This window comes from Lagopus leucura, unplaced genomic scaffold (genome assembly GCF_019238085.1).
Source record: "Lagopus leucura isolate 7727_CA_CO unplaced genomic scaffold, USGS_WTPT01 Super-Scaffold_100002, whole genome shotgun sequence".
Classification (NCBI taxonomy): Eukaryota; Metazoa; Chordata; class Aves; order Galliformes; family Phasianidae; genus Lagopus; species Lagopus leucura.
In genome coordinates, this window is record NW_024962263.1 from 9477891 (window position 1) to 9505712 (window position 27822).

The 27822-nt window shown below is 43.1% G+C and overlaps 2 protein-coding genes across 8 annotated transcripts in view; one reads left to right on the forward strand and one right to left on the reverse strand.

The window, feature by feature from the left end:
• Positions 1 to 3719: 3719 nt before the first annotated feature.
• SSR1 (signal sequence receptor subunit 1) lies at positions 3720 to 24189 on the forward strand. 6 transcript variants are annotated; one of them, XM_042869262.1, is made up of 10 exons: positions 3720 to 3824; positions 5302 to 5420; positions 6772 to 6859; positions 7008 to 7270; positions 7728 to 7804; positions 8975 to 9053; positions 9841 to 9934; positions 10448 to 10462; positions 12106 to 12169; positions 23412 to 24189. In XM_042869262.1, exons 1-10 carry the CDS (start codon positions 3746 to 3748, stop codon positions 23551 to 23553), a joined length of 1020 nt encoding a protein of 339 aa, XP_042725196.1. In that variant the 5' UTR covers positions 3720 to 3745; the 3' UTR covers positions 23554 to 24189. The 6 variants fall into 6 exon arrangements, with proteins under 6 accessions (XP_042725196.1, XP_042725198.1, XP_042725199.1 ...); XM_042869265.1 differs by having other exon boundaries at positions 3721 to 3824; positions 23408 to 23532; XM_042869264.1 differs by lacking the exon at positions 10448 to 10462.
• Positions 24062 to 27822, reverse strand: part of RREB1 (ras responsive element binding protein 1) — a 122477-nt gene continuing 118716 nt past the window's right edge. The window contains exon 11 of one of the 2 annotated variants that reach the window (XM_042869260.1): positions 24062 to 27784. In XM_042869260.1, the coding sequence (XP_042725194.1) occupies positions 27264 to 27784 (521 nt within the window). In that variant the 3' untranslated portion in view covers positions 24062 to 27263. The remainder of the gene's footprint in view (positions 27785 to 27822) is intronic. The other variant, XM_042869261.1, reaches the window with a different exon arrangement.

Here is a 27822-nt window from a genome sequence, read left to right on the forward strand (position 1 = left end):
TCCCATTGTCTAGATGACTTATAAAGAAGTTGAAGAGCTCCTGTCCCAAAATGAACCCCACAGGTGGCCTTCAGAGCCTGAGTTCTGAATGTATGGGGTAGTGCATCTTCACTAAAGTTCCCAGATTATGTTTACTTTAAATAAGAGTTTTTTTTTTTTTTTTTTTTTTAAATGCTCAATTAAAATGTTTTTATATTACAAACTATACTGCAAGACATTTCTCACCTCTTTATTGTAAGCGTCTTATTTTCTTCATTCTCAACAATCAAGTGTTTTAGCCTATTGTTCAATTTTCATTTCTTGTTTTTGTTTTGCTTTGCTTTAGTTCTTGCTTTAAGGTAAGAGTACTGTAGCTATGCCAAAATTTGACAAAGATGTTCTTTAGGGTTAGTCTTTAGACTCTCCACTAGAACTCAACGCAAATATTGTAGAAAGGCACCTTATAGACACAAGTGTAACTGGAACCCGTAATTGTAACTGGCGTAATCCATAAGTGAAACTGACAATCCTCACTGGAATCCATAATTAGTAACTGCCACACACTATCATTTTGAGAAGTTCTATTACTATAGACTAGCATATTACTATTTAATAGTAGGAGAAACTTTCCCAAAGCCATACTACTTCTCTAAACTACAGGAGATAATGAAGAGCTAATCCTTGATACAGTGTACCTTACCTTGGACGCATAGAATTGCTTTTATTAATGTCTGTCAAGCTAACAATAAAGGGGCTTCCATTGCAGCTAGACCACAGATAGTTGGACAGTACATATTGAAAACTGGATCAGGTCTCCCAAACGCAAAACAGTCACAATGCAAAACCAGTCAGACAAACTAGAGGAAAGGAACACGTGGAAGAGACCCGAAGGGAAGTTGTTTCCCAAATTTACACAAGAAACAGGACATAGACAGACCTAATAATTGAAGCCATGTCTCTTGACTTCAGCCATTTTGTGTATGACACCATTTTTGACCTCCCTTTGCTGTATCCATCTCGCACAAGCCACAGAGTACATACTGAGGAGAAAGCCCAGTGAACTCTCAAACTCTTTGCCACACAAAAGGCAAGCATTAATGAAGAAATAATATGCTCTTTTTAAGTAAATATAAAGTGCTTTGTCTTTTGCTGGTGGCTTAGAAAAAGAAACTCACGCCCACAGGAATCATTTCAGAAGTTCAAAATAGAAAATAGAAGCCTGAGGTAAACTTATCACCATAGATAATAAGAAACATAATTCTTTTTGTGATACCATAATAACAATAAATTCTAACTAAAAAGATTTTTTTTAATGCAAGTTTATGTTGCTTGCATACAGCTATAGCCACTTCAAGATTCACATGGGTAATGGAAAAAGTTCCTCCCGGTCTGCTCAGAATTAACACCCTGCATACAAGATGCCAAACAGAAGAAAAGCAACAATGGTGATTACTATTAACACTTGATATTTATGTATGTGAACTCCCCAGTTACAGTCAGACCCCCTCACCCCCCTAAAAAAAACAAACTCAACAAGACCCCATAGTTTGCTTTAATTATCTGTTTAGACTTTTTATTTATTTTCTTTCAGCTTATGAGTTGTTCATTAGGAGTATAGGACTTAACACAGAGGATGTGTAGCCCAATAGGCTTTGTTGCACTGCTGCAGTATTAGCCTGAAGGAGACAAGACTTCACTAAAACTGGTTGTAACATGATAATATGATAGAAAGTACAATAACAGGGGAGTGGCACACTCCTGGACTACAGCACATGAGAACAAGATCAAATACAGCAACCTTAAGCATAGAAATCCAAGAAGAAGAAAAACTGCTTACCTTCAGAAAGCTTGAGGCATACCGGGATCTCCAGCAAAATACCCTCACCACCACTGCCAACCCTTAAATGAGGTCTGGGAAAGGACGGATCCTGGCTCCACCCCTTCCAGTCACTCAGAGCATTGCTTGCATCTGAGCTCCCCTGGATTGGCCCTGCGTTCCCACCAGGTGCTCAATCACTGGTTCAGGCTGTGACTTAGCATTTCCGCTGCATAGGTCAACATATCTCACTTATTTTTACATGCTCTTTCCCTGCACCCACCACATGTAAACTCAGTAAGAGAACCACACAGGTTAATTTATGACAGCAAAGCCATTTAACTTGAATGGAAGAAAAGCACATGTTGTAGGCAGCTGATACTCAAAATACAGAGTATTTCATACTGGACTGTGCTAAATAGAGCACCTCCAGCTGGTGTTTGCTCTTTTCTTTCTCCCAAGCAAAAATATTTGGCTACTTTTTCAAAAAGCCATGATTGGTTAAGTCAGACTCATTTGACCAAAGATTATGTTAAACAGCATACAAATCTCTATGGAACAAAACGTTCTACCACTAAATAGGTATTTCTGACAGAAATCACAGAATCACAGAATTGCTCAGGTTGGAAAAGACCTCAGAGATCCTCAAGTCCAACCACAACCTAACCATACCACCCTAACTCTAACATCCCTCTGCTAAATCATGTCCCTGAGCACCACAGCCAAACGGTTTTTAAACACATCCAGGGATGGTGACTCAACCACCTCCCTGCGGAGCCTGTTCCTGTGCTTAACAACCCTTTCTGTACAGAAGTCTTTCTTGATATCCAACCTAAATCTTCCCTGGCATAACTTGAGGCCATTTCTCCTCATCATGTCACCTGTCAGCAGTGAGAAGAGACCAACCCCACTCTCGCTGCCATCACCTTTGAGGTATTTGAAGTGAGCAATAAGGTCTCCCCTCAGCCTGCTCTTCCGCAGACTAAACAGCCCCAGTTCCTTCAGTCTCTCCTCACAGGACACATTCTCCAAGCCCTTCACAAGCCTTGCTGCCCTTCTTTGGACATGCTCCAGCACCTCAGTGTCCTTTCTGTATGGAGATGCCCAAAACTGAACACAGTACTTGAGGTGGGGCCTCATCAGTGCTGAATACAGGGGCAGGATGACCTCCCTGTCCTGTAGCAATGGATGGTCTGTGGTTTTCATATTCATGCTTCAGCCAATAGTGAACATTTCTCTGTCAGCATGCTTAAAGTAAGACAGACAAAAATTACCCCAAAAAGGCAGTTTTTGTTGCTGTTGTTTTTAATTTCCAGGTTCAGAATGGATTCAATGAAAATCTGGAGGAAGATGCTGGCTACCACTGCCAAAACAGAAAGCTGCACACACACGTATGACGAACAGAAGTTACTGCAAAACACTGAATGCAATTAAACGTTACTTATGTTTGCTTGTACTCTGACTTTGAGGGAAAGAGGACGCATGGAGGCTGTTTGGGGACTAGAGGTTTCACTCAGTTTTTGATTGGGCAATCTGGGGAAGATATTCGGGAATAAAGCATCGCTTATCAAAGACGTCGCCCATTATACTTCGTGAAGCTTTTTCAACTAACCCACCAAACACCAGCTGACCTAAAGAAAGTGCAACGGGAAAACCGCGTGCCCCCGCCTCACCACACAGCGCTAGGCTCGTGGGAGGGAGGCGCCGGGAACGCGCACTGAGGGCATAGAGAGCAGAGGCGGCTCCAGGAAGCGAGGACAGCCGACCGTTCGCCGCATGCGCGCGGGCGGCGAGCTGAAAGGCGACGTGTGCTGAGCCCGCGTGACCGCGCTGCTCCTCCCCGGCGGAGCCACGTCCGCTGCGGCGCGAGGCGGGGCGGTCCCGGATGGAGGCGGCCGCCATTTAGAGCGCCCGCAGCGCAAAGCGCGGGGCTGCCGGCCTGCCGCCGCCATGAGGAGCGCGCCGCGCCTGCTGCTGCTCGCCCTGCTCGTCTTTCCCGCCGCCCTGCTGCTCCGGGGCAGCGGCGCAGGTGAAGGGAACGAAGGGAAGGGCTGCTGCTAGGGGGGTGGCGGTGGCAATTGGCGGCGGCTGTTGGCGGCACGTCGGCCCTCCCGCCGCGGTGTCCTTCAGAGCGCCGATCGCCGCTCTCGTTCGCCATGTGACGGCTGCTGCTGTGCCGCCGGCTGGGCGGACGGTGGGCGGCCGCCTCGGTCATTCCCGCGCGGCGGGGCGCTCCTTTCCCGCTCCTTTCCCTCTCCTTTCCCGCTCCTGCCACATCATCAGCCCTCCTGGCGTCCGACGGGAACGCTGCGAGCTGGGGGTCGGGGGGTGGGCTCCGTGCGAAGGGTGCATGGAGCTCGCTTCTGTCCTGCTCAGCCGTCGGGGTTTGGTTAATCCGTTACTTGCGGGCTTAAAGTCCGAGAAAACTTCAGTGGATGAAATCGCTGCGCTTAAATGTTGCGTGTGATCGGGCGAAGTCTTTGAGTGGATCCCTAAGGAATCCGAGAGAGGGGCTTCTATTGGCTTTTTCCGACCGTCACTGGGAATCCTGAAGCTGTAAGAGCGTTGGTCAAGGGTTTCTGTTCCACGTGAAAGTTTCTGAATGTTTGCTTAGCGTGTGTGCTCAGAGCTGTGGGCTGCTTCAGGCTTGCGCAATTCCATCGTCCATTCATTTCTGCTCCTTCATTTTTTGGAAAGCATTCGCTTCATTGGAAAAGAATCAGCGAAACTGCATTCTTCTGAATGATAGAATCGTGAAGGTTGGACGAGGCATGTAAGATCATCTGGTCCAACCACCGTGCCCGCTAACCACATCCCTCAGTGCCACATCCACACTTGAGCACCTCGAGGGATGGTGACTCCACCGCCCCTCTGGGCAGCCTGTGCCACTGCCTCACCGCTCTTAGGAGGATACACTCTTCCTAGTATAAGTAAAAGTCATCTGCTTAACTGATATGTGCTCTAAATACAGGCATAAATCTGCCCTGTGGCTACTGCTGGATTCAGGCATGTCTGCCCTGCTTAGTGTTTGAATGTATGAGGCTCAGCACCATAAAAGCAGAGAAGGGATGAACTGCTTGACTGCACTTATCTTGTTCTAGCTTATGGTTTGTTTTTTTTTCTGACTGGCAATCCAGCTCTGTTGAGCACATTAATATACTGGTGTATTGAGGAGATTACATTAAAACACTTTCCTAGATATGAAAACTTATAGTTGTTTTATAACTACATGTGAAAGAGTAGTGTTCTGATACTGGCAAATGAAAAGGGCAGTTAATCATTTACTAAGCTTGCTGGTCTTAAAAGAAACATAGCTCCCAAAGTTATGTTACTGATAATAGCAATCACTTTAGATTTTACATTTGTAATGATAAAAACCGATGTATTTCAGTAGCTTTCATGGCAACTTGGTTGCCCTCTGCGTACTTCACCAGTTTTCTATTGCTTATTTTCTATTGGTTAAGAAGATACTGAAAGGCTTTTGTGCTTGCATCTTGTTTCAATAGGTTCAGGCTTATTAGCTGCAGCTCAGGATGCTACAGAAGATGAGGAAGCTGTGGAAGATACTGTAGTTGAAGATGAAGATGATGAAGCTGAAGTTGAAGAAGATGAGCCTACAGACTTGGTAACTGTACATGAATGTTTTTTTCATAAGTAGGAATTGGACCAAAAGTGCTTGAAGATGCACAGTTAAGTGTGCATTTAATAGTATTGATATTGATATTTCTAAGTAGCTGTTCCAGAATCTCCTTTAAGCTTCCATTCTGCTTGAAGCTTCAGAAGGATTTGTCATTACCTGTGGGGAAGACATCACATGGGGTACAGCCAGGTTCCTGCTACCAGAACTGCAGTTTGTGAAAAGACCTCCAAGCGAAATAAGGGGCTTGTGTGAGAATATGGTTGAATTCTTGAATTTCTGGCATAAAATAAGAAAGTTTGGGGCATAGTTAGGAAGGAGAAAACTTGCAGTGTACAAATGAAATCCCAGTAACTGTTCTATGATTCTGTTAGTCTTATTACTGTTTGTGAGCTTTGCCAGCTTTGCGAAGTGGTGGAGGATGTGCTAGGTATTCTGTACTGATAGAATTCATTAAGTGACCTAACAGATGTAATTTAAAAAAATAGTGTATAACTAAGCAAAGTACAAAACGGAATCCTTTTTTGGCAGTTTGTTTTATATGTCACTGAAGCAAGGTAGTTTTGCATAGCACCTTGAGCCTCGCTTCTTGACTTCACAGTTTTCCCAGCCAAATGGTGTGCATAGCTGGTCCAGTAGGTAGATGCTGCATCGTGGTTGTTTTAGCTGTGAATCAAACGGTACAACTCATTCCAAATCAGTTGCTTCAGCAGGCAGTTCAAAGTGAAAACAATCTTGTTTTCATTTGATGGAGAAGATAGTGACTCCTTGATCCCCTCTTTTGGAAATACACCCCTAAGGGGTTTTAATTGCCACATTAAAAAGTCATCACAAAGGTGAGCTTGAACAAATAAACTCTCTTTGCTCCAAAAAAATCTGTTTCCAGGCAAACATAATACTACTTAAAGCAGTATTTAAAGTTGAATATACTCCATCTGCAGTGAAAATAATTCTCACTTGCCTTACAGTTATCCATGATTTGTAAGTGGAAATTAGCTTAGTTATGTGATCAATGAATACTCAGATCCTGCTCTTTTCCTTCCATCCCTGAACAAAAACTTTACTCTTGCTTTGAGGTAAGAAAGCTTTTAATTATGATCAAATGCAGCTGAATTTAGTCGCTTTGTCAGTTAGAGAAGGATAAATACTAAAAATAGTGCAGATCAAATCTAGGAGAGCAGACTTAGTGCTAATTGTACTGTTGCAGGAATTGGTACTAATGCTTGTCATGGTATGGTTTGGCACACTGATACGTATCGTGTGGGATTCTCATAAAGCAAGCACGGTCTTTACCTTCACTGTTCACTATAGGATTTTTCAATAAAGTCTCTTGTCTTAGACAGAAGAAAAAGAGGAAGAAGACTTGTCAGGAGAACCTAAGGCCTCACCTAGTGCTGATACAACAATATTATTTGTCAAAGGTGAAGGTAAGAGTCCTGTGCCAATTTACCATTTCCTTTACTGCGCTTACAGCTTATTGGTTAAAGCAATGAGGCTCTTAGAGGGTCTGACTGTAGAAACAGGGACAGTGTCTGCTGACTGAGAAATTTTAATAGTTAAATATTCTTGTTTCAGATTTTCCAGCAAACAACATTGTGAAATTCCTGGTAGGCTTCACCAATAAGGGTACAGAAGACTTCATTGTTGAGTCTCTTGATGCTTCGTTCCGGTACCCTCAAGACTACCAGTTTTATATCCAGAACTTCACAGCTCTCCCCCTCAATACAGTAGTTCCGCCACAGAGACAAGCAACATTTGAGTACTCTTTCATCCCTGCTGAGCCTATGGGGGGCCGTCCTTTTGGATTAGTTATCAATCTCAACTACAGAGATGCAAATGTAAGCACGATTTGTAATTCTTTGCAGTGTTTTTAGCTGATGTGGAAGCATCAGGAAGGAGCTGCTTAGTCAAGTTCCTATTTCTTCAGACAGTGAGTGCCTTTGAAGTCCTTAAGCACATCAGTAGGTGCATGAACACACTGTCTACATCTTTGACAACATGTGCACATTTTATGCTGCATGTGTTATATTAGTGATGGAAGCTAGAATGCTTTTGCATTGTGTAGTAGTGGGCTATACTCATTTAAAGAAGAAAAGCTGGCAGGGAAGCTTGAATTCCACTTTGTTTTTCTTATTGGGCTTTGTTTACAAACTTAACAACCTGAATCCCATCTGCAATCTTGACTTTATGAGCAAATAAATGAACAGTGCAAGATTAGCTGCTTTTTAGAGTTTTCCCAAGAACAGATAGAAGCTGTGTGTTGAATATAATTTAATGTGGAAACTTTTTTAATAGGGTAATATGTTTCAAGATGCTGTCTTCAATCAAACGGTTACAATTATTGAAAAAGAAGATGGATTGGATGGAGAAACGTAAGGAGACTGAAAATGAACATTTAGCTGGTGTACTAAAATAAGTTATTGATGAGGAGGCAATGAAAATAGTTCTCATACTTTTGATTTGCTGAATATTAGGTCTGCTGTATATTGTTGATGGTGTAGAAGGCATTTGACTGTTGCAGTATTGAGCTTTTTCCCCCAAATTAAGATGTGTGTTATTACTAGGGATTTTCAGCGTTTTTGTGATGTCACTGAGCACCTTATGCAACTGCTTTGCTCAGAGGACTTCAGTCTGGAATAAGGCACAGTGTTAAGGCACAGTTAAATAGCAATTCAAAGCTTTTAAGCTTTTGTAATGCTACTGTGCCATTTTCCTCTGAGTAGAAGATGCTGAGGGTTGGACTGATCTGTAGGATTGGGCTCTGCGTTCTGCTGGAACAATTGGCTTCTGGAGCACTCCAGTATAATTCAAGATTATATAAACTAAAAGATGTCTTGAGTAGGAAATAGAGGAACTTGTGTTCCTTCTTTGTTGCACTTCCCCTATGGATACAGGCTTCTTTTAGGAGTGCTTTTTCTTAGATGACCAGCTGGACCTGATTGTACATTATACTTCTGCAAACATATTGCAAAAATATTTTTGCTGTGCCTGTATGCTTTTAAATATTCTAACAAAGGAGAGAAATGTTAAAAACACATCAGTTCAGAGAAGGTCTTCAGAAATCCCTAAAGACCTTAAAAAACAAAGAACTCAACTAAAAGTAGCTGTTCTATGAAATCACATTTGCCAAAGAGAAAAGCATCAGTGTATAAGCAGTTCACTGATGCTCTTCCAAGTGGTTAAAGCAGTCAAAAAACAAACATCTATGTCCCAACATCTTGAACCGTGATATTTTGAGAGCGCTACTGCAGGTGCTGAATTTCAGTGACCACGCATGTGGTTTTCCAGCTTATATAATGCTCTTCAAATGTTCTGTTGCTCAGAATTCAAGTTAGGATTGGTTTCTGAAATCGAAGTCAGAATAATTGCTCAGTATTGGTTAACGCCCAGGTTTCAGGTTCATTTTTACCCTCACATGTATGAAATGGCTTGGGAGAGACGAAGCGAGCACGTGGCTGAAGCCATTGCTAGTTTCTATCTCTGCTTATACATTTCCTTAAATGCTAACAATGTTCAGTTAACAACTTTAACATCTTTTCAAGGATCTTCATGTACATGTTCCTTGCTGGACTTGGTCTCCTTGTTATTGTTGGCCTACATCAGTTACTAGAATCTAGGAAGGTAAGTGGTGCACTGTGTGTTGTTAGTAGCACAGGCCTTGCTGTACAGGGAGGAGGGAGAAGTAGCCATCTCTTGTGGTGTTCAATGGTACGGGTGGAACTTCAGAAGATGTACTTTGAGAATTAGGATTGTAAGGGTTACTGGACTGATCTATAGAAGCTTTAAAACAAGAACTGAAGACTTGGTAGGTTTCTTGCCTAGTGCTCTTTATGAATCATCTTTACCATAATACTGGACTGTCAGAAAGTAAAGCTTTTGTTACCTTCTAGTCTCTGGATGTGTGCAGCTGCTGATTCAGAGCTTGCTACGTAGACTTCCCTTGGCTGTCTCTTTGTATCTCATGATAAATGAATTCTAACTCTGGGAGAAAATGGCTGTCCAGTTTTAATGTGGTTCTAAGAAGCTTCACGTGAAATTACTATTATTATTATTCAGAGTCTGTTGCAGTGTTGCATAGTAGAATACTGTGTCAATCTAAGGAAGCATAACAGCTATCTAGTATGGGTTACTGACAGCTGTTTTTTCACAAGTATAATGAACCTGTCTAAACAAGCATGAAATCATAACATCTCTATGTAGAAATACTGTGAGGCCCTAGGAGTGTTAACACCAAACCTAGGCGAATAAATTGCTAAATGGGTCCAGACAGCATCACTTACTGACTAACCCTAACTTTGTCTCTTAGCGAAACAATTGCAGTTTGTTTATTAAAGAACTATTGATTACTTGTAATATTTGTGCTGTCAGAACACTGTGGAAGGCAAAAACCTCTTCCTTGACTTTTCAGAGAAAAAGACCAGTACAGAAAGTTGAAATGGGAACATCGAATCAGAACGATGTTGATATGAGCTGGATTCCCCAGGAAACTTTAAATCAAATAAGTAAGTAGTCTCTGCCACAAAATAAAGCACTCAAATAGTTTAACTTCACCAGTAGCTAATATTGATTTTCCAGAGAGCACATATGTGTGTTTAAGGGAATAAGAAGTTGTCTAAAGCGGGGGGCCTAATGGTTACATTGTTAACAGCCTGTTCCTATACAGAACAAACTTGCCTGGTTGGCAATGGCAGTTGGCTGTTTTCACACTTCATAGACTTTTTCAGCAGTATGACATCTCTACCCAAAACCTGGATCACAGAAGGGTTTTAGCAGTCAAGTACCTGGAAGTTTCTGTAAGTTGGTTAGAAGCTTACCTATAGACTGAATTCTAAATAAGGATTGCAGGTGTGTATTCACCAAAGTTCAACTTGGAATTTGTGTTCCTTATGTCCAAAATGACTGAATTTTTGCTCTGAGATGCCAAAAACAAAGCGAGTATCTGATTTCTTTAAAATGTTTGAATTTTTCTAACTTCTTTTGCTGTTTCTTCTGTTCTTGCTTTCCCATGGCTTCAGTGCAAAGTAGAAGAGGTGAGGCAAACCCTGGTGATAAAGAGTGGAAGCTCTAAATGTACTGCCTGTGTGATAATTAGGCATGGATAGAAACCTTTCTCCCTGCATGCAACGGCTGGTGGTGTAGCACGAGCAGTAAAATACAGAACAGATGCATACAACCATCCAAACATTTTATAGGCATATAAGTTTATATATTTTTAGATATAGATACATATATGATACCTTTGGTTATATTGTAGTGGTGCAGTTTGGTTAAAATACTGCTGAACAGTAGAGCAAAATACTGCTCTTAACAGTTGCCAAACCCCCTTAGCCACAGTGCAGTGTTCTCCCTTGGTATAGTGTCAAGCTGTTGTTGAAGTGGTGGAAGGCTGGTCCTGTCTGATCGGTGATGGATCCCTTTTTAACTGTACTTATATTACATGGCTATGAGGACTTGTTTTACATCTGGAAAACGTCAATTTTCTGGTATATTCCACACAAGACAGTGGAGTGACAGTATAAAAATACAGGCTTAGAAATTTGAGATGTCTCAATCTAGCAAGGAGTACAAGCTCTGAGTGATAAACCTCTCTGAAGAGCCAGCTGCCTTGAAATAGCTTAATCTTGTCAGTGTTTGAGTTCTACCCTCATCCCCCTGTAAGCTTATACTTAATTCCTCTTATACTTGATTCATCTCAGTACCTGAAGGCTAGGAAAAATGAGGCTTAAGTTTTTAATTGCTTTTAATTCCTAGTTAGGTTAAATTAGAGCCCTGCACTAGAATGTGTTGAGAAACATGGCCTTCAGGATCCTCACGGTTTCGTGCCTCTCCTGTTGAAGGTGCATTGGAGTGTACTGATTGCCTGTGATGGCACCATGGGTGCTCATTGTTTGCCATGCTCTGAACAGCTAGATTGCTGTGAGCAGGCCTAGCTCAGAAAAGAGCAATTTGTAAGCAAATGCTCAGCAATCACCTCGCCTCTTTCTTCATACACAGTATGAATGACAGTGAAAGAGTTGAAGATGCTGCCTGTGTAAGGACTCACTGTGGAAAGACAATTGTAAACCTGTCCTAAGTTTTAATGGAAAGAATAGGTTTCTGTTGCCCTGTGCTCATGCAGCTAAATCTTTGTGGCTTCCCCACTTGGGATGTCTGATTTCAAAGTGACATTCACATAATTAAATGTGGATGGTTTTTGCACAGGTGTGTGGTTTGTTTTTTTTTACAGCTGAAACACTTTTAAATCTGTATGAATATAGAAATATTTCACATAAGGCAAAGCTGTCTAAAGGGGGAGGGTCTGTCACATTCTTCAGGCAGGTAAACTAAAACCAGTGATTAATCATTCATTAACTCTCTGAAAGTGTAATTACTGGGTGTGAGTTTTTCTACAACAGCAGAGCATGCAGATTCATCAAGAGTGTTGGTGGCATTTCTTACTAGTAACTGATGGTTTAGTAACTCAGTCTAGAACTGCATGTTAGAGAATAGGAATGTTATTTCTGCTACTATCTAGGATGCAAACAGCTTGTAGTGTTCTGTTGTTTTCTTTTTTAAAGCATTGAGATGCTTGAGCCTGGCTTCTGTTGTGATGCATGGTGCTAGAAGGGCAGTGTCAGGTAACAACTAACCCGAAGTAGCTGAGACAACTGATGCACTGCCTTTTTTCTTTCAGATAAAGCTTCACCAAGGAGGTTGCCCCGCAAGAGGGCACAGAAGAGATCAGTGGGCTCTGATGAGTAAATGTTAACTAGTGCAACAAATGAACCTTTACTAATCCTGCCTGTTGGGTTTTTTTTTGTATTGGAGTAGTGCAGAGTCCGTGTCAGCGCAAGGAAAATACTGCTAAACATTTGGACTGAACAGTTCAACTGAATGGTGTTAATATTACTGAAAATGCACTTCTCTTTTTTGTGAAATAATTGTTGGGGGGAGCCATTAAGGTTTGTGCCTGCGTGTGTAAGCAGTTGGTCTTAACAGAACCGTGTTACCTGAAATGTGCCTTTAGAGTTCTTTTAAATGCTGGCTTGTCCTCTGTATACTTGGAAGGGTATTTTCCCCTCCCCATAATCTGAATGTCTAGTGACTTAATTTGTCTTGATTGTATCCTGCCTATCAGAACCTGTATACGTTTTTCTTCTCGGTGACTTTGTTCTCTATCGCACGCACAGACTCAAGTTTGTGTGTCCAGCCCTGTTCAGGCACTCATCATCTGGATTTCTGTGCAGTTAGCATTCTAAAGGCACAATTGGGTATAGCTGCTTGTAGTGGTAGATACTTCGCTGCTGTTTTGACCTGGGCATGCAGGGACCTAAACATCTGAATTTATCTGCATGGATGTTAGGACAACTCTTACACGGCAGCAGAACTTGTGAAGCATGGAATTTGTGTGCTGAATTGGTATTACTACATAAATTTTTTTATACCCAACTTGTTAAATGGTTATTGAGTCATTCCAACAGTTTAGGTGTTCTCAATATAGTGGTACCTCTGCGGTGTTACCCAGGTAACTTTGAATAAGCCAAAACAACTTTCCAGTACGTTCTTGGTACTCTCACAAAGACTCGAATGCTGTCTATATCAAAACATGTGGAATTTTCTTCAAGCTTTACGTGGGGCGAAGACTTGGACCTATTCCATGCACTTGAAACTGAATAAGAAAAGCACTTGGCTTCAAGTACTCTTTTTAAATGACAAATGGTTAAATTCAACCTTTATGGTTTTTAAACCTGTAATTTAGACCAATCTACTGACAACTCTGAGTTAAGTTTTTATCTCCTTGGCTTTCTCATTAGAAACAGAAGTGTTTCCATTAAATACGTGTTACTTCAGTACTTCAACAGAAAAGTTGTATGTAACCAAAATGGGATTTCTTGTGGTAGAGGCGCAGCTTACACAGTTAGCAGGAACAGAGATGCTGATCTGCATCCATTGCATTCAGGGCTTGTAACTTTGAGGGGTTGAAGGGGGAGGAAAGCAGATAAAGCAAAGTCAGCTTGGTACTCGAGAAAGCTCAAATTGTTTCCATCTCAGTTGCAGTTCATTGTGTCTGAAGGTAATCTGGGAGCTTGTTCAGGAATAGGCACTGATTTGAGATGCGGGTCAGGAAGGAGAAAAAAATCACCTGTGCAGAAGGGCTTTTGGATCAGTTCTTGTTCTGCAGGGGCTGAGCTTCTAAGGCAACGAGAGTGGAGCAATACTTATAAATCATGTGATATATTGGAGGCATCTCTGAAACTACCTGCACTGATGTACTCGCGCTGTCTTATATACAGTGCCAGATGAATTGCAGAGATGTTCTTGACTCATCTCTGTATGGGAAATAGAATGGGAAGAACAACCCCTAGTCCTGCCTTCATCAATTTCATGACATGCCAGTCTGAGTAGAATAGTTCTAGTAGAGAAGCTTGCTGGATGATCATTTGGCAAAGCGAGTAACTTTGTAACAGCTGACTACTCAAATTATATGCAACAACTTTGCTTTTAGTGTTGCCTCTGTGGTAGGTTTACAAGCCTAGATTCAGTCTTGCATTAGTTCAGCAAGATGTTTGTGCAATAAATGGTTTGTATGGTACAATCTATAGCTGTTGTAGGGGCTGACATACTCAGTTTTACTTCTTGTTCCTTTTTGTGGGTTATGCATCTCAAGATGGGTTTTTTGGTTCATCTCCCATCTTCTGGGAATAGGTAATCTTAAACTGCATTCAACTTCTCACAGAATTTCAAGATTTGAAAGCACCCCAGTAATAAATCTGAGCTGCTCTAGATAAGTGGGGCTCCAAGAGGAAAAGCAAAGGATGAGAAGACAGAACAGCAACTTAGGATATCCAAGTTCTGTTTCATCAGGAAGGGCTAAACTCTGCGGGACTCCTGGAGAAAATCAGTCCTTCAATATCTTACACTGAACAGAACTTCAGACAAGTTGCAGTAGGACTGCAGCACTGTGCTTAGATTGGAAAGAAGAATTTTTAAGGTTTCAGCTTTCCTCTCTGCACTTAGTAGTGAACATCTAAATGCTTAAGTTCTGAGCATGAAAGAGAAAACAGTTTAGCAACTTGCATAGGAGCTAACAGTTGGACAACTGTAATGAGACTGATCATAGGACTTAGCACTGACCTGGGATGGTTCATAGTAACTTTTCTGGCTGGGAGCTGTCAGTTCCTATGACCAGTAGCTAGTGATCTGCTATTGTGATAAATGGGGCAGCAGTTTAAAATTGTGTTTAGCTGCTGTAACCAAGTTGTGTTCTAGAGTGGTAGCAGTTGAACTTTGGCATCTCTTACGTTCTTTCTCGTAAGTGTCCATTACACTCAGCTTTTTACAAATGAGAGAAAGTGGTTATGGCATTGTGGCTGGGAGTGTAGGAATTTTCATTTTGATACTTGAATTTTCTACTCAGTTTTGAAACTAAATAGCTTAGCCGTAGGTGGTATTTAATGTCATTACATAATATTAGTTAATATCAATAAATAGCTGAGCAGGGTATCGTTTCATTCACTCCAACATGTTAGCAGCAGTTCTGCTTGTGTCTGTGCTGCCTCTTCACTTCTGGTGGCACAAGCACTTGTGTCATCCAGCATGCTCTCATCAGCTTCCTTGCCAGTTCATTGCACTGTCACACAACTTTTGTGTGAGGTTATGGGGAGTCAGGGCTGTGAAAGATCTTACTGGAAAGAGATGCTTTTAGACTACAGAAGAAATTATGGCCCTATTTTATAGCAGAAAGACTGCTATTCATTTCTCATGTTTCCTAAACTAATTAGGGAAATTGTGAGGGTTTCACAAGGCTGCCTGTGGGGTCAGGAAAAAAAAAAGCAGTGCATTGTTTTGTCTGTGTTAATAGCTAAGTATTAATTGGGTACATCTGAATTGTACTTTGATACTTGTCTTCTATTCTTCTATACTATACTGTCTTTGTGAAAAGCTTTTTTCCAGTATCATTTAATATAAGATGAGTGGCAGCTGTCAGATGAAAGGATTAAGCTTTGTCTGATCATCTGTGTACAAATTAGTTCAATTGTAGGCTGTGGAGTTGAGTGAAACTTGGTAATGATGGCCCTACTTCAGCTTATTTGGAAACAGGGCTGAACACCTGAGTTCAGGCAGGCTGGGTGTCTTGGAATGGATGCAATCTAAAGCATCATTCACTGCTTTTATTTCTGGTATGCATGGTGCTAAACAAAACGTTGCATTTGAAAGCTCTGAATTCAGGGAAGTGGTGAGAAAGTCATTTAATGTAGGCTAGTTGTGTTTTTTCAGTGTGCCTGGTGTGCTAGGCAGCAGTTAAGTCTGTTCTTTCTCCTCCAAAGGGAAGACAGTACCTACCTCATAGGAGTGGCCAAGGGCTGTTTCAGGAGTGTTTTCAAGCTACTTGAGACTTGCACGACATGCTTCCATAAAGCTAGTAAGGCATGGCACTGATGTAGTGTGATGGCAACTATACAGGTTCGTGTTCTGTCAGTTTCTCTCCCTCACTGGAAAGAGCCGAGCAGCTTCAGTAAAACTTCTCTTAAATATGCAGAGGAATTGCAGTCGACTTACAGGGGAGAGCGAAGCCACAATGAATGCATGCTCAGCCAGTTTCTGCAGGAGCCAACAGGTGGGCTTTACTAAGTTCTCCTCTCACACTTTCTCCATGTAACTTTAAATTTTCCCAGGGACTTTTTTAATCAAAGTGATACAGATGATTGTTCTTGTACACACAATCAACAGTTTAAGAATGACTGATGGTTTTGGACGATTAAGTTCAGATGATGTATCGCAACTGCATTAAGTTAACCAGCAGGTGATGTTTTCATTTATAAGTGAGATCAGATCTCTTAAAGTGGCTGCAGGTATTTTGTAAACTTGAAGTTTTCTTAGCATCTTGTAGCTGTGTTGTTTGTTTCTTTTCTTTTCTTTTTTTAAATAAAGCATGAGTATGGCACCAAAAAGCCTGAGTGGTACCTGGGTGCTCTCTTCCTTGATAAGCAACCTCTAGTAGCAAGTGCTCAAGAGGAATGAAAATAGACTGTAGTTGGGAAGCCATTTTGCAAATGCATTTGGAATGAGAAGAATAACAAGGAGGTATTTTGTGGTATTCTGAACAGCAGACAGATACTAGAATTAAGATTCCTTCTTGAAGAAGAACAAGGGAGGGCCTGAGAAGAATGGTTCTCAGTTCAAGAACTGAGCCATAGTGCTGCATTCCCACATGGAATAACCTATAGGCAGTGAGGAAAGGATCTGCTGAGATGATTAAAGGCAGCTGGAGCAGAGTGCTAACAAAGCCAAATCCCTGTAGCTCTAAGATTTGTACCATAGTCTAAGCAAATAACATTGCAGGCAGCAGTACTGCAAATACCAGTTCAGGGAGGTAGGCTGCATCTGAGCAGAGGATGAGGTAAGACCTCCTGGAAAAGGGCAAACTAATCCATAAGCAAGGTAAGTTTGATACACCTTCTGTGTAGGTGTGGATTCTCACTAATGCTGTGACAAAGCAGTCAGTATGGAAATCTGTTCTCTCGCTCATCCTTCACTTCGTTACTTCGCTAGTTGCGAGTAATTTAGATCCTGTCATCTTTCACTGCAGTACTATTTCCTTCAAGCAATGTAGTTCACTGGTTCAGTCTTCCAGTGTGTAGCTGTTGATGTATCTTTATGTAATATTAACATCTGTGCTTGGCCCCTGCTTCCAAGATGCAGCAGCCACTTCCAAAAACAGCGCTTAGGCTCTCCTTTGTTTCTCACCTATTGTTAGGTAGGGCACAGGCTGACTTTTTACCCCCCAAGGTTAGAACTGCAGAAGATAACTTGGCTTGTGCTTAGCAGAGAAGGAACCTTGTGCAAAGAAGTGTAGATGTTTTCCAATAGCCTTGATTCTAAAATAGTTTCCCTGCTACCTCTGGTGTCCAGCTGCCTCTAATACCACAACTTGTCCAAGATGAGTTCACATATCAGACAGGCAGTTCTAAGAGAAACAAACGAGTAAGACCATATTTGTGAATTACATCTGTAGGCAAGCAAGTTATCCACTTGCAAGTTTTCCCTTTGACTTTCACATTCTCTGGCAGTTAGAAGTAACTCCCCAGGCTGAAGTCTCTCTTTCTTTTCTCTGAAAAGATCTAGATTTTTATTTTTAAATCTCATGTTGTAGCTGCTTTTTCCACACTGGTCATGCAGTCACTTCATTAGGCTGTTCTCTTTCCTTTCATGTTTCTTGTCTTGATTGTAAGCTTATATTAAGCAAGATGCAGTACCTTTCCAGTGCTGCAAGACTCAAGTCAGCTGGTAAAGGGAAGCTGAAATTTAACCACTTTCCTCCCTGTTCATCATTTCTTCAGCTCACATGGGTACCAGAGCTTGCTCAGTACTCAGTAAGTAGTGCTTCTTAATTAACATAATAAAACCGAAGTGTGAGAGCAGTGTACTTTCCTAGAAAACCTCCTAGAAAACCTCCTAGAAAACCAGCTCTGCCTTGTCAGAGAAAGAGCAGAGGACTTGTGAAGATGAGCTCAGTTTTTAATCTGGCAGAACTGCCCCTGCCCTGTTCACTAGCTGGAGTGGGTATACAGTCAGCACCACCACGAGCTGCCAGCTGAGGGGTCTCCCAAAGCATCTACAGGGAAAGACTAAAACTACTGTTGATAAAATGTATTAGTAGTGCTGTATCTTGGTCACTGATGTCTGAGCACTGCTTCTGCTTCCAAAAAGCTAAGGCTACAGCTACTGACTGCAACAGTAGGCACAGTAATGGCACTGTATGCACACTTCCTTCTTGTCATCTGGTTTCCTAGCTCTAGGCCTCCTCAGGATTCCTGTTGTAGAAGTTACCCCTTAAATTGGGCCTGTCAAGTCCACATGCTTCTCGCCTATGTTCATCTACGTCTAGGCTCACATTCTGTTTTCAGCTGAAGTCTTTTCCTTACTGAAACACGCCAGAGGGTGAAATCCCCTTTTTCCAGAACACTGAAGCATATTTTTTTTGTCACAGTCCTGGCTCTACAGTGCTATGGCCACAAACAATACATGGACAAAGCTTGGAGCTGAACCTGACAGCATACCAAGTCCCAACCTTGACCACTAAGTCCACCAGCAAGTTTTCAAGGGAGACAGAAAGAGCCAACTGCTCTGCTGGTTCACTTAGCAGGAGTCTAAATAGAAAGGAGGAAAGTCCCAAAGCACTTTCTGCAGGAATCCATCAGAAAGAAAAAGCTACAGCTCCAGTAACATCCTCTGACTTACTGCATACAGTATGGCAAACATCATCACTGAAGTAAGAGATTATAATTAGTATAAATTCCTTAACAACCCAACTATGATGCATTGTTTTTTCCTAAAGCCAGTGTTTGACTTAGGACATTCTTGATCCTTCACACACCACAGGCAAGGCAGTCTTTCAGAACACTAGAACCCAGTTTGATCTGTTCTGTACTTCACAATCCACGCCAGCTCCTTTCCTGTGCAGCAGTATGATGGGTTGTGACACTGTAACACCCTCCTGTCCTGTGCACCTGAAAGGTGAGGACAGAGGATTGCACAGCAGCTGCATTACTGTACAACAGTGAACTTGGGTTGAGTTATTCTGTCTCCCACTGGGTGAGGCTGCTTCATAAGCCCGCTCAGGGCAGAGATCTGGTGTCAAACTGCAAAAGCACCCCCAGCTGCTCTGCAAAACTTTGCCACAAGGAGCCCTGGGTGGTGCTGCTATCACTTCAAATTAAGTGCCTTCACTCTTAACTGGGTGTTTTACAGCTGCTAAAGAGAGTGGTTTAGTTCAGAAAAAAACTTGATTATTTTTGAAAGGCGTGCATTCACCCAAAGCAGCACCAAATGCATTAAAAGCAGTGGGCAGCTCCACATCAACACTAAAATCCATTCCCCTTTTATCTCTCAACCCTGGCATCTTTTTCTGACCAGCTCAGCACCATCTCCAGGTTTAATGTAGCTGTGCTAGAAGGCTGCTGTGGTTTTAGCTCTGTGAGATACTGGCAGATAACAATCTGGGCAGGAGATCAAAAGTTACACCAGCTGTGTTGCAGTGCAGGCTTCTGATGGGTTGCTGTGCCTGCACAGACAGCTCTGTGCTTTGGTTTTCTCTATCTGTGAAGTGTAACTGACCTGATACACATAACCTCAAATCATGTAAGGCTTTAGGCTTGTTAGCAACATGAAGGCAACAGACGAAACCAGGTCCTGGTGACACATGGCAGTCCTTGACTTGCCAATACTTAGGAGAAGTATTTATTGGTTAAAGCAGACCTACATCTCACAACTAGCGCTGTCATCACCCTAAAATAAATAATACATATTTGGGTGTGGATTTTATTAAAAAAAAAAAAAAAAATCAAATTAGAAGTCAAATTTTGCTTATAGAAAACAACACTTAGGTTTTGGTGCCCATTTAAGCTGTCATCATAGAATCATTAAGAATCGTCTTAGAGAAGACCACTGAGATCACGTAGCCCAACCACCAACCCATCCCCACTGTGCCCACTAACTGTGTCCCTCAGTGCCACATCTCTACAGTTCTTGACCACCTCCAGGAGCAGTGACTCCACCAGCTCGCTGCGCAGCCTGTGCCACTGCCTCACCACTCTTCAAGAAGAGTTTCCTAACCATTTGTTGTACCATCACATAACAGGATGGAAGGAAAGGTTGGCACGTACCATGCTGGCACATTCTCCCTATTAGATACTGGGTTTACAAAGCTGTGAGCTGGTGGGTTCCTGCAGCATCTTGAGACCAGCAGAGTTGGTGCGAATGCCACAGCAGAATTTTGCTACAAGTAGTGTTGATTCCAGTCCGTGCATACCACATGCAGTGGTGTACCTGCAGGTGAATTTCCCATCAAGAACCACATTAAGTTTGCTGATGACACCAAGCTGGGAGCAGATGTCAATCTGCCTGAGGGTAGGAAGGCTTCACAAAGGGATCTGTATAGGCTGATGCCCATTGTATGAACTTTAACAAGACCAAGTGCTGAGTCCTGCACATTGCTCACAACAACCCCATGCATCACAACAGGCTTGAGTAGCAGGAAAAGCTACTCAAGCTTGGGCAGAGTAGCTGGAAAGCTGCACAGAGGAAAAGAATCTGGGGATGTTAGTTGACAGCTGGCTGAACATGGGCCAGCAGTGTGTCCAGGTGGCCAAGAAGGCCAAAGGCATCCTTTGTTTTTCTGCTTGTATCAGAAATGGTGTAGCCTGCAGGAGCAGGGAGGTGACTGTCCCCCCTGTACTCATCAATAGCCTTTATCAGCATCCCAAGGCACACACACTCTAAAACTCCCTAAAAGGAGGCTGGTTGTGAGGTAGGGGTTGGCTTCTACTCCCAGGTAATAGCAATAGGATGAGAGCTAATGGCTTTAAGTTGTGTCAGGGGAGGTTCAGGTTGGATGTTAGAAAAAATTTCTTCTCATAGTAGTGAGGCAATGGCAAAGGCTGCCCAGGGAGGTGGTGGTGTCACCATCCCTGGAGGTACTCAGGAAACAAGTAGAAATGGCACTGAAGGATATGCTTAGTGGGCATGCAGGGATAGGCTGGCAGTTGGACTAGATGATCTTCAAGGTCTTTTCCAACCCTATCAATTTTATGATTTTAAGTTCTAAAGGATTGGCCCACTGAAAGCTCCCAAAGCCCTGGACCTCTTCTTCTCAGACCCTTGGTGCTAGCAGGACACGAGGGCATTCAGCTGCCATCTGAACTTGGTCCACAGAAAAGAGCTATGATTGCAGCAGCTTCCCAAAGGAAGATGAACTCCTGCATGTAGGGAAGGAGCTGCTGGTTCTGTGTACACACAGTAAGAGCTGTTCTTGTGAATGCACACTACAGATGAGCATGTTTGGCTGTTCCCCTTGTTGCTGCCACTTCAACTGTTAGCCAGAACACTCGGTGACAAGGCACATTTTGTCCCAGCCTTCCCATAGCATACTACTAGCATGGCTACAGCGACGCCTGCCTCAACCACACTAAGCACTGGCCTCAACGCTGTAAGCACAGTTTGGACCTTCAACAACGAGAAGCCATTTCTCCAGCAAGCTTCTCTCTTAGAACATACTGAGTACTGATGTTTGTAAACTACTTCACAACTCCTTGCTGAAAGGCCCTGGAGGAGCTCAAACTATTTCACAATAGCACATTGCAAATGACCATCATACAGGGTTTCCTCGTGCCCTACTGGCAGCTTTAGTAACACACAGATATGGCAGAAGAGAAATAAGCAAGCACAGCAAAGGAGAAAGCTGTTTCTAGCTCCTGCTGCTTGGAGGATTGCCAGAAGGCTTTCTGCCGTGTTTCACTTCCTCAGAAAATTTAAGTCAGCATTCTCCTCCGTTAGGCACCCCATCAACACCATAACGTGCATATGTATGTAAGCATCACTTACCTGAGATTACGGGCAGCCAACAGTAGCAAAGCAGATGAAGTTCCACAGCAGATAGGTATCCCATTCTGTGCAACAGCCTCCATCATCTTACAGCCTGCAGACTGTTCCAGAGCAGACCAATATCCTGGTGTCACCATGCTGGTCTCCCAGCACTGCCGCAGATCCTAGCAACTGGAAGCCTCCTCACACCAAAAAACCCTTACCAAAGGAGCCACATGGCTCCCAGTATCACAAACTGTGGCCTAGATTCCTTACTGCATCTGTTGAGCATTGATATTACATATGCTAGACAGCAGGAAGAACTCCGGGGAGAACCTAAGGCCCTGTATTCTGCAGGAGGCACCTCAGTCATAGGAACTCAGCTAGAGTAGAGCGAGTTCAGGGAAGAGCTGTCTTTTTCTTGGCTCGCAGCATCCTCCACAACTTCCAGAAGCAATACAATTTCTCTGTGAAAGTAAACTGGGAGCACGAGCAAGAGCACAGCACAGTTCTCTCCATGCTGTTACAGAAAGAGGACCCCACCTGCTCCTATAAATACGGACTGCTGATGGCCTTGGCAGCACCTGCGGCTGATCTTGCTGCAGCCCTTGCACCTGGTGCAATTGATTGGAGATCCTTAAAGCACTGAATAGTTCTGCTCTCAAGTACCTCTCCTGCTGTGCCCCCACAGTCCTCCAGTAAGTCCTAAGAAACTTGTGCATGCCACAGGACAGACAGGTCTGTAGCTTTTCATGGGACCAAAGGCATGCGCCACCAGCGCCTGGTATGGGATGGACAAGTAGCAGCAATGCCTGGTACTTGTGTGGGACAGACTGTCCCTTCAGGCCTGGGGAAGGAGATTTCACTCAACTAAAATCACCTCCCCAGTAATAGCCCTCAGCTGAGGCAAGATGCCAGGTCGGCCATGTTGAGAAAGGCCAGAGCCTAGACCTGCAAGCATGAATTGGTGCATCTGCAGGCCACTCAGGTAGCCCAGATTTGGAGGACAGCACTGTAGCACGTTTGTGTTTTTTTGTTTTGCAGTCCAGCATTTAGACGCATCCTCATTAAAAGCCCCAATGCATTTTTCCATCCTCATCTTTTCCTGTATAACAAGTGAGGATGATAAAACTTGGAGCTTGTCAGGCTGCTTTGCACAGAGAGAGTGCCAGGTGTTCTATGCTGGGCAACAGTTGGGTAACGGTGAACAAACGATTGTATTCCTCTTTACCAGTTTGCTCTGCGCTATCAGTAAATACACCCAGGGGCGTGCAGTCCAGTGGTGGCAGAGGGCTCAGGCCTGCCCAACCTCTGCACCCTGCAGCGAGCATGGGGCTGCTGCCCCTGACGTGTGGCAGCAACTAGATCTTCTGCAGTTTTCTTCCCTCAGGAATCTTGTTTCCATCCCTCTGGTCCACCCAGAGGTTATTTGGAGTTATGCCTCAGCAGGTGCCGACTGACAAGAAAGACAACCTGTCCGTGTTTGGTAGTGAGTCCTCACCACAGGGCTGTGCATGGGGAACTATAACTGCTGCCGTGAGGGTGCCAGAGGCTGGAGGCAGGAAGGCAGGAGCAGGGCATGCAGCGCCCTCCATTAGGTCTGTAAGTCTGACTCTGGTTCCCTTCTCCACCAGAAAGACTCATCCCACCAGGAGTTAAGGAGACGCAGGTTCTCAGCTGCCCTGTACTCCAGAACTGGATATGCGACTCGGATGATTCTTTGCCTCACCGTCCTGTGAAATGCACTTTATTTATACGAAATCATATAAAATGTAGCTAAGGCAGCTCCAACGTGCTACAACAAAGGATTTATCTTCTTTGGACAATTGCATGTGGCTTCCCTGTACATCCTGAAGACTTCACAGCCGTACACATTTACGCAAAACCAAAACCAGGATGGCAAAAACCTCCTTCATTTGCACAGAGAAGATCCCAGCACCTCTCCATCACCGTGCCATGCTGTTGGGACACACAGGTGTGGCTGCAGCTAACAGAAGGCCATGCCACTGGAGCCAGCACCTGCATGGGATAATCAGCTCCAACGCGGTCTCTTCTGTTTCCAATTGCTATTTTAAGAAGATGCCCTCAAAGCAGAGCACCATTTCAAAGGGTTTTGGCTTCCAGAGAGTAGAACAGCAAATGCATGTGGTTGCCAAAGTGCTGCCTCTGGCTTAGTCCAAGCGAGGGAAGAGAAACAGCAATGCTGCTCTGCGGGGCACCTCTGCTTCACACGCTGTCCTCCAGCTCAAAACCAAGCGCCAACAAACCCACAAGAAGAGCCACGTCCATTTTGGAACCTCTAATTTTTAAATATAACATTTTATTGCTTAGATGGTTTGATACAGAACAACTTTTATTTTGAATTTGGAAGTACTGTACAACTGAATAAAAAGAGGAATAAAAGTACCAAAACAAATGTGTGATTCTCTGTTCATGTGGCATAAACCAGTCTTGTACACAATTCGTAGCAGCAGTTTAAGTTCCCTTTAGAAAAATATGAATTCTACATATTTATTACTGTTTCCTGCATGGGATGAAATCACTAGGATTAACCTTCCTTTGTGGGGAGAGAAGAGAGAAAGGAGACACACAGAGGAGAGAGAAAATTACGAATCATTCTGAAAATGGAATCAGTCTCACATAGCCCCGAAAAGTTATTTCAGAATTGCCTCAAACAAGGTGGTTTTGTTGTGTTTTTTTAATAGCTTTTTTTTTTTTTTTCTTTTTTCTTTATTTCTTTTTGCGCTTTCACAGTCAAGTGCTCAATGTAGTGATTGAATTATCTCCACGTTAAGTCCATTGCAACTCAGGCAAAAGAATTTCAGAAGATCCTTTTCTGTTTGTTTTATGTAAAAGCCCTGAGAGAGGAAAAAAAAAAATAAAAAATAAAAAAGATCCAAACAAAAATCGTATAGAGACAAATTAGCTGAACATGCAAACTAAAGCCTAAGATTCACCCATAGTTTAAACACATTATAAATTTCACAGTTTAATATTGGGGGAGGAGGGGGAACAAAAAACCCAACAACAGCAACAGTTCTCAGTCAAACTCAACTAATAAAAATGTCAATAAGATGTGGCAAGACCTTATACTCTACTAGGATACAGATAAAGGCTAAATAAAGCTTTAACTCAATAGTGATTATTGCTAGCAGATGTCCCGGCAGGCTGCTGGGAATTCATTACGTGCTACATCGTTCTGCAGCATATAGTTTAGTAATGGCTTCTCCCCCACAGTATTGCGCAGTTTAGTGTGGAGAGTTGCAAAAACAAAAACAACAAAAAACAAATTAAAAACAAAAACAAAAACAAAAACAACCCAGATAAAACGAATAAACCAAAAAAAAAAACCAAAATAACAAACGACGAGAACCAAAAAATACCCCAAATAATAATAATAATTATTATTATAATTATAATAGTAATAAGGATTTAAGGGATGCGTGAACTGGTTTCCATTAAGTAGAATGCACCTGGGTAGTGAATTTAGTGAATCATTGGTTCTGACTGACTCTCTGGCGTTAGCTTCGTTTCTGAACGGGTTCAAACATCCCTATTTAACAAACAACAACAAAGCAAAAAATAGAAATCACATATACCTCAACCATTTTTTTCTTACTCTATCTGCAAGAATATTACTCAAGAAAGTTTCTCTTCCTTTGAATTCCAGACAGTTACAATTCAGTCTCCAGAAACTTTCGGAGAATTTTTAATATAGATATAGCTATATATAGATATATATTATATAATATAGCATGGGTCCGAGGCCCACGTCCTCCATGTCTGATGAAAGCAGGAAAAGCGGATCTGCAGGGCGGGGAGATCACAGTGCGGGTTGGGGCTGAGTGGTGGCATAGCACAGTGAGGCTCCGGCATCGCTATTATGGCTCTGTCTGTCCCAGAGGTCATGACTGAAGGACAATTAACAAACAACAACAACAAGAACAACAACAACAAAAACGCCGCCCGCTCCTAGAAGCGTGCAGCTACAGTAGGAGACATTTCCTTTAACCCCTTCAACACTGGCGGCTGGAGCATCACCTGTTGCCGGCAACAGGAGCCATCCGGAGAAATCCCAGCTCCCAGCATTGAAGGGGTTAAATTACTGATATGAAATTTAGACGCACACCTCAAGTCTTCAAGCATCAACCCCAAAAATCTCAGGAAGAATTTCTATTTATTATTATTTTTTTTTTTTTCTTTTTCTTTTTAATTTAATTAATTAATTTATTTTTTAACATGTCTTATATCTGTAGTTTTATCACCAGTAGTATTTTCTTGCTCCAGAACATGACGGTAAGTAGCAAGATGATGGTAAGGCTCGCATTTCTCTCTTGCTCGCTTTCGACTGGAAGACTGAGTCCCTTGGCTCCGAAGGAAGGCGTGCTGCCGCCGGGTGACGGCACGGAGATGGCCGTCCTCGGGCACGTGCACCACGAGCAGCGGGGCGTCCCCTGCAGGGCTGTGATGACAGCCTGCTGGCCTCTGATTGACTCTCCGGTCAGAGGGAGGGTTTCGATTAAAGTACAGTAGAAGAGCTGCAACATAGGAGGAGGAGTTGGTGAAAGCTTGAAGTCAAAACATGTAAAGAGGGGATCCAAGCTGCGTTACATGTCTGCGTGGGCAAATATTGCCCATTGGTTTCTGCTGACTGCAGAGACAAGCAAACTGATGAATTTATAAAATAATTATAAAATAATAATAATAATATACTGAAGCAAATCAAACATATATAACAGCGGGTGCATAATTTCCATAGGTCACGTTGCTATGTAACTCTTCTCTGTATACGCACTCAGTCCACGACGGCCAGAAGAAAAACCCTAGTATCTAGAACACCATTTCTAACGCTGAAAAGTGGAAACAAGTATGAGGTTGAAATTCTTTGCGCTTCCTGCTTTTGGCTCCAACCACTTTGAACACCTTCGGCTGCCACACTGCTAATGCCTGGAACAGGCTTAATGCTCCACCGTGTGGCAAATGCGAGAACGTCTACTGAGAAAACAACAACCGACATCTCGCCTGCGTTTCCTCTGACTGTTCCGTATGAAATTCACATAAATTGCTTCCAGTTATTGGCTGTGGTATCCAAGGGCCTCCCACCCCACTGCCCCGTTTCCAGCTCAGAGAACAAACACAGAGACTATCAGATATACAAGACCAAGCTCACACACACCAATACAAAAGGTAACATTAATGCTTAAATGAAAAAGGTCCTCTCCAAATAATTCATTAAAATATTAAAAAAAATCATTTTTGAAAAAAAAAAAAAAAAATCTATGATACCAAAAGATCTAATAAAGTAGTAAGGCACTCAAATCAGTATATACTGTAGTCTCTTGCATTATTATACTGAAAGGCATATGGCACTGCATCCAGTCTGCCATACTCTCCCCACAGCTGTAGGTCACTCTTCTGAAACGAGACCCTGGAAACCTTGCTCTGCTGGCTTCAGTTTGTGTGCTGGGATGGGCCCAGCCTCCTCGCAAGTCATTCTACCCCCAAGAGCTGAGGCGTGCTGTCTGCAGAGGCAAGAATGTGATTCATGGGAGACTTTTTGTTGTGCATCTCCAGCAAGTCTTGGATGAAACCCGGCGGTCTCTCTAGCTCGGAGCTACCCCGAGGCTCCTGGTCTTTTGCGGGCTGCTTCTGTGCGTTCTTGGCGGGCTCCACGAGGCCGGCACCGGCTCCTTGCCCGCTTGGCCTCTCCTCTTCACAGGGCACATCCTTGGCTGCGCCGACCAGGGACTCCTTTCGGCTTCTGGTGCCGGATGGGTGGCTGCCAACAAGCCCCGCGGAGTCGCACTCGTTTTCTGAGATGGGGTTGGTGCCACTGTGGCTGGACTCATTTTCGCTGTCTTCCCCACACCTCGACTGGGTCTCCTCCTTGTCGCTCTCCTTCCCGTGGTTTCGAGTATTTTTGACTTTCTGGTGTATGCGCTGGTGACGAACCAGGCTGTGCTTCAGAGTGAAGGTCCGTTCACAGGTTTGACATTTGTATGGTCTCTCGCCTGCAAGAGAATGAAAATGGGAGGTCAGCCATAAGGTC

What these genes read in the sequence shown, in the direction of transcription:
- SSR1 (XM_042869262.1), top strand. Translation starts at nt 3,746, where the DNA reads ATGAGGAGCGCGCCGCGCCTGCTGCTGCTCGCCCTGCTCGTCTTTCCC. An exon ending in GCTCCGGGGCAGCGGCGCAG is followed by an intron (nt 3,825 to 5,301) that starts GTGAAGGGAACG and finishes TTGTTTCAATAG; the next exon opens with GTTCAGGCTTATTAGCTGCA. An exon ending in AAGATGAGCCTACAGACTTG is followed by an intron (nt 5,421 to 6,771) that starts GTAACTGTACAT and finishes CTCTTGTCTTAG; the next exon opens with ACAGAAGAAAAAGAGGAAGA.